Genomic DNA, 9,725 nt, shown 5'->3' on the forward strand with positions numbered 1-9,725 from the left:
GATGACCCTTGGGGGTCCCCTTGCAGCTCTACAGGTGCTGCCATTTCCAAATCTGTGCCGCTTGCACAGGCAGACATTCTTGGCTCACTGTCCCAAACTGGATTGGTGATTATTTAACAAGAGAGTTTGGGCTGATGGCTCTCTTGGGCCCAATTTGGTTCTGCCATGTACTTCCAAGCAAAGATTCAGTGCTGCCCCCCACCAAAACACACCCCAGCCTACTTTATTTTAAAAAGGTTTTTTATTTATTTATAAAAGTGGCCCCTTGTCACATACATTTCTGCTAAGCTACTCCCTCCCTCCTCCTCATTGTGCTCGCCAGGTTCAAGGCTCAGCTCAGAGAACAAAAATGATAGGTCTAACAACATTAATTATGAAGTTAAAGCTCAATACAAAACAGTATAGAAATGTAGACACAATTATTCACAGCCCAGCAGAAGTGGGACTTCTCTAGTTCCAAGACGAGAGATTTACGCGTAAAAGCAGGTACAGCATCAAGAAGACAACCGGCCCCTCTTGCACATGGTGGAGTCACCCTAACACTGTTTCAGCCACTTGGCAAGGATATGCAGACAGGCGCTTGTGGGCAGCAAAGCTACGGGGTTTCCAGCACGTCTGTTTCATCGCCCAAGGATGGGGTACTTGAACAGTGCCATGATGGCAGCACTGATGAGACCAGAAATTGGGACTGTGACGAACCAGGCCATGAAGATGTTGCGGAACAGGCGCCAGTCCACGGCTTTCTTGGAGCGCAGCCATCCCACAGAGACCACAGAACCCACCTGCAGCAAGGGACAAAGCACAGGTCTTGCACAAGCACTCCTGACAAGGGATAAGATCTGAAAGTCCCAGGCACCAAGGCAGGCGGGCCCACAAAGGCTAGTCAGAACAGTCCAGAATTCATCCAGTTCACAAAATGATGAAGCGTGTGAAGAGCTCTCCATTACCTTAGAGCTCAAATGAATTTTAAAAGCAAGATTAATGCAGTTCTCAAACTTCAGCTGAGACAGAGACAACAGGGAAAGTGTGCTAGGACTTTGATCTGCAAGATCAGGAATCGGATCTCTGCTCAGCCATGAAGCCAAGGTGGCCTTGAGCAAACGATTCTCTCCCAGCCCAGATATGAGAATAAAAATGCAATACCCCACCCCGGTTTTTGAGCCAACCAAAATCAGCCACTCTATAGACCCACTTTCTTCCCAAAGCCCACTTGTGGAGCCCCTGAGCCTCAAATGGACTCCCTTGCCAGTGACATAGAATCAAATGTTACGCAAAGAAGCTCTTCCACTTACCTTGCAGTGAGTCGTGCTGATAGGCAAGCCAACATTTGAAGCAATTACTACGGTCAAAGCAGATGCCAGCTCAATGCTGAAGCCACTGTGGACAAAGAGCTGATGTTAGGCTGAGCCACTGGGCAGCTTCAATATATTAGGGTTCCCAAAGTGGAGCCCAAGGTTGTCACAATCCCCACCCCTTCCATTTAAAGTTGGTTTTCCCTTTTGCTGGGGCTGGGAAGCGAACTGCAGCCTCCAACTGCCCTGACATTTCTCCTTCCTTTACCCTACATGGGCTCATAGCTCTTGCTCATAGGAAAGGCAGGCGGAAGCTGACTCTGCCTTCCAGCTGCAGCTAAAGGAAAAGATAAGGGACCCTGCAATTACTGGTAACCATGTAAAATTTGGTTGCTCCCCTCTACATTATTCCATTTTGAAGTCTAGCCTGAATCAACATCCCAGGATGACACACCCACACTCTTCAAGGCCTCATTCAGGGCTGGCAAGAGTCAAGGACACAGAGTGGAAACTGCAACATATGAATGCTGGCATTATCACAATTTACGCTCACCACCCTCTGGCAAATGAGCACCCTGTCTTCCTCCTGGAGCTTCCAAAGGGGGCTGCAATTATCCTGTTATCTGCTCTAAGGTTGGAGGAAAGGGTGAGTGCCTTTGGCTGCTGCATTGGTGAGTGATGCAGAGCACCTTGGCACCCCTGACAGATGGCCGGCCAACTTCTGCTTAAAAGCCTCCAATGAAGGAGAATCCACCACCTTCAGTGGGTCAAGAGCAGGCACCCCCAAACTGTGGCCCTCCAGATGTTTTGGCCTACAACTCCCATGATCCCTAACTAACAGGACCAGTGGTCGGGGATGATGGGAATTGTAGTCCAAAACATCTGGAGGGCCGAAGTTTGGGGATGCCTGGTCAAGAGCATCTACTGAAGCTTTGGTGGGGTTTATTTTTCTTGTCAGAGAAGATAAGCTTGCATCAGGAATACTTTAGGTGTGATGACAAACCTTCACGCTGATGCTTACATAACTCCTGCAGAGTTCTAAACAGCTTCAAAGCAAGCAGACAAACCCAAGACCTTTTCAGCTAATAGGGCCCTTATATCTGCCAGCTCCATTCCAGCCCAGCCCTCCAAACCAGTTTACTTCCCCCCTCAGCGTGCTCAGTATAAAGCAAAAAAGCTCTCCACTTTACCTAGATGGTGTGATGGGAGTGAGATCCTTCCCCATGGTCTGAATGACCCTTCTCCCCCAGATCCACAGGCCAGTGCAGATCCCGACACCACCGTACAGCAAGAGCCAAATCGGTGTCGCCACCTTTGAAGACACATCGCCTGTTTTGTAGACCAAGTACAGGGCAACCAGAGGACCAATCGCGTTGCTGCCAAAAGGGAACACACAGGGATCAATTAAGTGGAAAGACAAAGCGGGGGGGAGGGGGGAACCCCAGCAGGGAGCCATTTTGCCAAAGGCTCCATTACAGGCAGGGCCTTATGGGAAAATAGAACTTTCTAAAGCACTCAAGCTGCCCAGCCACTGACCTCACATCATTTCCCCCATGGGCGAAGGACCCAAAGCAGGCCGTCAGGATCTGCAGGAATTGAAAGAGGAGGGACACCTCCGGCTTGTCCTGGTCGTGCCACTCGTCCAGGGAGCCGCTGCTGCCGCCCTTCTCTGCCTGGCTCAAGTCCACGTCAGCCGGGTGGGGGTCGGCCACGGCATTGCAGTAGCTGGTGTAGCTGTCCATCCGGATCCTCTTCTTGGAATCCGATCCAGGCCATGCCAGCCTCTCTGCCTCATCTGCTCCCTTTGGCTCAACCTCCTTCACCCGGAACGAGTCCAGGGGCATTCCGCAGATGGCCATGGTGTAGGAGGTGTAGCTGTTGTTGCGTCGCAGGGGCTTGCTGTCCGCCGAGGAGTCGCCCATGCAGTCCCCCACCTTGGCCAGGTGGAGCTTGTGCAGCAGCTCCTTGTAGATGCCAGAGTCCTTGTGCACCGTGTGGTAATGCCCGCTGGAACTCATCTGGCTGCTGACAGCCTGGTTGAATTGGGCAAGGCTCCCGTTTGGAAAGGACATGGCTCCTGCAGGCAGAAAGTCCAGGTTGGCACGAGAAAGGAAACTGCCCTGGCAGGAGCATCACAGCTCACACTTGCTTGAGCTGCCCCACCCCTCATGCCCCACTTCAGAGCCAACTCACCGCTGTCAATGCTGGTCTCCTTCGTCTCCACCCTGGGCAGCCGCTCCCGCTCTGGAATCTCCTCCAGGTCTCCCAGGTTGAAGGAGACCACCCTTTCCTCCACAGCTGCTCTGTGGGGCACAGAGGATGGCTCCCCTTCGGTAGGGGAACTCCTCTGGTCATCTTCATCAGCAATCCTATTATCCACCCTGGCCTCATCCTGCTCTTTCAGGCTGTTCTTCTTCATTAAGGGACTCTCAGAGGGACTTGATTTGATCTCTTCTGCAGAAGGAAGTGAAGTTGCAGGAGGACAAGCGAGAAAGCCTTCATTATGTGCATAAAGGGATGCCCGAAACCTTGCCCCACCTCTGTTAAAGCAGCAGCCTGGAGCTAGTAGGTTTTGAATGCTGTTTATAACATCTGTGAAAACACTGGGCAAAAAAGGCTGAGGATGTGCACAGGGTTCTGGATCCAGGGCTTTCTTGGGTATCCCTTTCCTACCACCTATGTGCATAGAGTTTATGTCTCCCTTTTGTCACTTGGCCTGACACAGGGCACAGATAGCCCTGTTACAAGTGCACACAGAAAAGGCTCTTGAGTTCTCAACTGCACAAAATCCAGAAGACATCCATTTGTGCCAGTTAAGTGCCTTGTGGGAAGATGCATGAAGAGTGCTTCATGTTTAGATTACGTTTGAAAGCGAACAGCCAGCCTCTCACTGCATTCAGATATACACTTGCAAGATTACACTATGTACAATTCTAAATGTACTTACGTTCAATTTTCTTCTTCATTCTTGGACAGACAAAGAACCAGACGACGAGAGCACACACAACAGCGCTCCCCGCCGATATGAGGACGATGCCCCAGACGGGAAGTTTGTCAAAGCCCAGCACTAGGAAATAAAACAATGCATCTTGAAAACCCCAAGGCCGGTGGGGCCCTTCCCAGCACAAAAGAGCTCTCCCCTGGCTGAATAGGTTTAGTGACAAGGGTTTCTTGCTCTTCTGAGATCTACAACATCTACGTCTTCCATAATAACAGGTCTAACAGTCTAACATTCACAAAGTTACAATTGCAGCTTAACAGAAGTAAAAAGTACAACCTGCCAGGTTAGATTCTCTCCATCCAACATCCACATGCTCTAACACCCTCCCTCAGTTAACTGTTTGTGAAGCTTGGAAACAGCCCCACTCACATCAGGCTTCCCAAACCTGTCTCAGACTCACAAGATTCCTTTTACAGTTAGCCCGAGAGCACTTCAATTGGCCCAGCAACAGAAACTTCAGGGTCTCTCACAGCATAAGGCCTTGTTTATAGAAAAGGATTTGCCCTGCTAGAATTAGGTAGTTCAAAGTAGGTCTTAGCCTCCACCCATAACACACCTGGATGCAAGCTGCTTCTCCCTGCCCACCCCGACCCCTCGCTTCCATGGTTAGCTGCACTTTTTGTTTACTTGGCCCCCTAAAGGCATGAGGCTAGATGCAGAGAGTGTCAATAGCAACAGAAGGCTCCGAAGCAAAACCAGGAGGGAGCCCAGAGATTTGTGATTGACATTTATCTGACCCCCAAGTACCACAGAGCAACTGTGGTGCAAACCACCCCCCATTACAAGTGGGATATGGCTCCATATGCTACCCTTGTCCCATATTCTTTGTGTCAGAGCTGCCACCTTCTCTCAACTTGAGACAACCAATATTAAAATCTAAGCATTTAACCTTCATTAGACAACTTGCAACTTAGAAAGCAGATGGGTGCAAGCAATTCTACCAGTCACAACCTAATCCTACATCTTGAGTATTGAACTAGAAGGCAGCTTCTTTCTCCTACTCTTAGTAACAGTTAGTTTAAGATTTCAACTGAGAGACCCCAGAAAGCCACAAGGACGGACCATGGAATTCCTCTTCAAAGTACTTGGTTGCCAGCAGCTCTTCTTGGGGGCGGGAGCATAACAGGATGAATTATTATTTGGGATCAAACGCAATCAAGGCATCATCGGAGGCCAGAGAGAAAAAACACCACAGGGCCTCTTGCCCTGCCGTGAGCCTGAATTCATTAAGCAGAATGTTGAGAAGGCCCCTTTCTTTCTCAGCAGCTAGCATCCCAGGTCTCAGCAAAGAGGCAAAAGGAGAGGGGAAGAGGAGAGTGTCAGGATTTGCAGGTAATTAAAGGAGGGAGCCTGTGGCACCCCAGTATCAGCAGCTAAGCTGTCAGAATCTGCAGCTTCTGTAAGGACTAAGAACAGGTCTCTACTAGCCATTTAGATTGTGAGCAGGCAGGCCTCTTGGGTAGGAGGGAGGAAACTATTATCTAGGGTTGAGCCTGCAGCCTTCTGTAACTGGCCCAGGCCAGCTGCCTTCTAGGAGAAGTCATTCCTGTAAAGCAAAAGGGGTAAAATTCTTTGTTTGATTGAGAAGTTAATAAAGGGTTATAAAAATTCAAGCTCTTGTTTCAATGTCTACTTACAAGGCGCACCACTGTACATAATGGAGAAAAGGTTGATCCCGATTGTACAGGCATAGAAGATGGGCAATGCACGCAAGCCATTTGGAACAGGATCTACCTACAAGACAAGGAGTTTCACAATAGGTAAACCCAGGTCCCCTCTGCAGTGATACCACATAAGTGAAACATTATTCAAGCTCACATTTCTGTGGGGAATTCCTCACTTTTACAAATGCATTGCTTTGTAACTATCACAGCATGATTTAACACAATATAATTCAAACTGGACCTCTGGAATGAATACAATGCTACTCAAATCTAGAATCATAGTTGATGTGCCAGTGGCAATTCACTACAGGTCTCTTTGCTGTTGCCCCTCCCATCTAGTCTAGGCCAGACTGTGGAATACAGATCTGTTCAGCCATGTGTCTGCATGAAAAGGAACAACCTCTCAACAGCAGAGGACTCTGGACAGCTGTAACAGAGACAATTCATCTTTCAGAGAGATGTGAGAATCTGCTGCTGGGGAAAACTTAATTACATTTCACATAAGCAATGTTTTAAACTGTGGTTTACACAGCATTTGTTCTGCCTAGAACACTAAACAATTTTTTTAAAAAATTCTCTTCACCGTACTCAGTGCCAAGGAAAGGGAAAATGCCAACACTTGGCAAGTGTCCAGCCAAGTGGATGCTGTCCAGAGTGACACAAATTAAAAATTACAGTAGGCCTGTAGGCTACCTTGGGGGGGGGGCACATTTTGCAATCCATTATTAGCATTCCAGCTTCAGTTAATTAAGCTTCTAGACCTCATGGCTCCCAATGTGAGTTCTGACATGCCGGCAGCAGCATGTTTCAGGAGTCCTCACCCACCACATTCATCTCATATGCACATCAGGTTTTATTTGGAGGAAGACTTACCTTGGAAAGAATGAACCTACGGACAACGAAGAACAGGACAGCAGACATGATGCCAGAAAGGAGGGGAGAGATGAACCAGGACAGCACTAGAAAAGAATTAAGGACACACTAAATATTTGCTACTTTAAGACAACGCTGTTGCCACATTAAAATTACATACTGAAATCAAGGCCTGCATTTATTAAGGAAAAGATGGCCATAGGGTTGTTGCTTACCAACTTTAAGCAGTTCGGACCACTTGACTCCTTCCTGTCCTTTGGCAACAAGAGAGAAACCAATTGTTGCCCCGACAATACAATGTGTACCAGAAATGGGAAGCTTCAAAAACGAAGCCACTAGTTGCCAAACAGCTGAGCCTAAGAAAGAAAGGCAAAGTGGTTAAGTGGACTTTGGGCAACAACTGAGGTACTTGAAGTTTTATTTCACAGCAAGACACCCAGCATGAACAGTGTGAGCCACATTCAAGTGTTTTTAAGTTTCCAAGCGCAGGGCAAGAAGGAATGGATGTTCTACTCACCGAACATGGCACTGATGGAGCCAGCCATGAGCAGCTCTTGGGTGCTGTTGTACATTTCAACGTCTATCAGCCCCTTCCGGATGGTCTCGCTTACTTTGGCTCCAAGCAACACGGAGCCCACCGTCTCAAAGATAGATGCCAAGATGCAGGCTTGCCGGAGGGTCACCACCCCAGAGCCCACAGCAGTGCCAAAGGAATTTGCTACGTCATTGGCACCCACTGAGAATGCCAGGATGAAGGCAATGATGAAACCTAATATCAGCATCCAGAGGAAATCCACCAAGGGGCCTGAGGGCGTGGTGCTCAGGACAGTGGTGATGTAGCTCCTCAGAGTGGCGGTGGTTGTCTCCATGATAACTAACTTTGGTGGTTCCCAACAAGCAACTCGTTACTTTGATGTGTAAACAAAAACTGAGGTATGATAAAAAATACTGTAATAAATAGTGTTACAAAATTAAATACTGCAGGGCCAGAAAGTCACTGCTATAAGCTGGGTATGCCAGTCTCTGTGGTCAAGTTCCTTTGGCTGAAAGAGATGCTCAGGGGAGCTGCCTGGTCCGCCATCCTGCTGCGAAAGAGGAAGAAGGACGTCTGTGCGAAGAAGGAGGCGGCAACCAGGGATCTCTCATCCTGGAAGGAGATTGGATCGGGTGGAGAGAAAAGAAGAAAAGCCTTGTGTCAGTCAGCCCATGCCGCCCACCACGTGGAAGGTCCGTAGACCAGGTAGGAAGAGGAGATTCCCTGCCTCAAGCCCTAGAGAGCCACGGCTGAGGCAATACTGAGCCTGATGGACTAGGAACCCCACAAACATCAGAGAGAGGGCCGCCTCTGCCCACTGGCCGACTCCAGGGGGAGCCCCTCACCCCGGCCAGGCTCTCAATGCTTCCTCCCCACGCCGAGGGCGGCGCTGAGCCGGGTTCCGCGCGGGACAAAGAGGCCGGCCGGCCACCCAAGCAGCCATGCCGCCCGCCCGCGCCAAGGTCACCGGCCTGTCCTGAGGCGGGGAGTCCGAGGCGGAGGCTCGCTCACTCCCTTTCCCTCCGGGGGGGGTCGAACCCCTCCCCCTCCTCTCCCGGGTGCCTCCTCTGTGAAGGCCGAGAGCGCCCGGCAGACCCGCCTTCCCGCTCCGCGTTTCCCGCCTGCACGTAACGGCCGCTCCCGCCTGAGGGAAACCCGGAGGAGGAAGAACCGCCCATGCGGGCTCCGGGCCGGCCCGCTCGCCCGCTCTTTCTCTCCGCCTCAGGCTTCCGACTCACCGAGTGGGCCCGTAGGAGTGGCGACGCCGGCAGAGTCCCCTCAGCTAGTCTGGTCCGAGCGGCTGCTGCCCGGAGTGTCGTCGCGTCGCCGGCTGCTCCTCTCCCTTCCCCCGCTGGCGTCTGTGCCCGCCTTGGCCAATCAGCGGCGCCGACAGCACTGACGCCCGACCTCGTGCGCACTCGGCTCTGTCTCGGAAGGCGCGAGGGCCGCTCCTACTTATAGCTGGTCCCTCGAGGAGGGCGGAGCCGCGCCCGCCCAGTCACTTCCTGCGCGGGACTAGACAAGAGAATGCGCGCGCGGGAGAGTGAGAGAGAGTGCTCTCTCTCCCGCCACACCCCCGAAGGAGGCCACGCCCCCGCACCGGAGGGGCCTCCCGCGCAGGCGCCCCTCCCGGGAAGGTGCAGTGGGTAGAAACCCCGCCAGGGGGCGCCTTGGCCAGCGACTCTCCCGCGTGGAAGAGGCTTGGGGTGGGGGAAAGGGAACCCCTCCCAGCTTGGGAGAGGGGCTCGGAGGGCGACCTTCCACTCGCCGTTTGCTCAGGGGTGCCCCCACCCCGGTTTTTAAATGTTTTTATTCGTTGTGTCTTGCCGAGGCACTTTTTCGGCTTCCGCATAAAACGAGATAAATGTAAAAAATGGTGGTCTTGGGGGGGGGCGCTCCAGTTTTCTGTCTCTCTTGTAGGAAATGAATGCTTATTTGTGCTTTCTGCAATTTCCGAATGCTGTTTGTAGAATGCCCTCCCGGCACACCAGTGATGAGACACTAGGTTTTATTTCCACAGGGGCCTTTCTTTCTTTCTTTCTTCCTTCCTTCCTTCCTTCCTTTCTTTCTTTCTTTCTTTCTTTCTTTCTTTCTTTCTTTCTTTCTCTGTCTCTCTCCTCTTCCTCCCATTAATGTCTTGCCATAGCCGGTGTCACTGCCATGGTGCCAGGCCAGACCTGTGGGAGGAAGAGGATCCTGTTTTTATCCCTGCAGGGCGTGCGCCACAGTGGGCTGGCAAGTCATTGTGGCTTTGGGAGGAAGGGCAGCCGGAGGGCCAGGAGACATTGGGGAACAGACTGGCTTTTTTCTTCCATCCCTCGTGGTGTAATTTCCTACCCCTGTGTAACAGAGCCAGGCCA

At 51.1% G+C, this 9,725-nt stretch overlaps 1 protein-coding gene across 1 annotated transcript; it reads right to left on the bottom strand.

The window, feature by feature from the left end:
- Window positions 1-222: 222 nt before the first annotated feature.
- On the bottom strand, window positions 223-8,796 carry SLC20A1 (solute carrier family 20 member 1). Its single transcript, XM_035119860.3, has 11 exons — window positions 8,604-8,796; window positions 7,348-7,977; window positions 7,046-7,186; window positions 6,831-6,916; window positions 5,931-6,027; window positions 4,240-4,359; window positions 3,486-3,746; window positions 2,829-3,369; window positions 2,483-2,668; window positions 1,293-1,377; window positions 223-782 (listed from the first exon to the last, which is right to left on the bottom strand). The coding sequence occupies exons 2-11, from the start codon at window positions 7,697-7,699 to the stop codon at window positions 621-623; spliced, it is 2,031 nt and encodes a 676-aa protein (XP_034975751.1). The 5' UTR covers window positions 7,700-7,977; window positions 8,604-8,796; the 3' UTR covers window positions 223-620.
- Window positions 8,797-9,725: the final 929 nt, after the last annotated feature.

The sequence above is a fragment of the Zootoca vivipara genome, chromosome 6 (assembly GCF_965207765.1).
Source record: "Zootoca vivipara chromosome 6, rZooViv2.hap1.1, whole genome shotgun sequence".
Taxonomy (NCBI): Eukaryota; Metazoa; Chordata; class Lepidosauria; order Squamata; family Lacertidae; genus Zootoca; species Zootoca vivipara.

Excerpts from the sequence above, each read along its gene's own strand:
- SLC20A1 (XM_035119860.3), bottom strand. The coding sequence starts at position 7,699 with ATGGAGACAACCACCGCCACTCTGAGGAGCTACATCACCACTGTCCTG. Across the intron at positions 7,187-7,347 it reads CTCCATCAGTGCCATGTTCG|GCTCAGCTGTTTGGCAACTA; the intron begins GTGAGTAGAACA and ends TTTCTTTCTTAG. Across the intron at positions 3,370-3,485 it reads GGAGACCAGCATTGACAGCG|GAGCCATGTCCTTTCCAAAC; the intron begins GTGAGTTGGCTC and ends TTCTGCCTGCAG.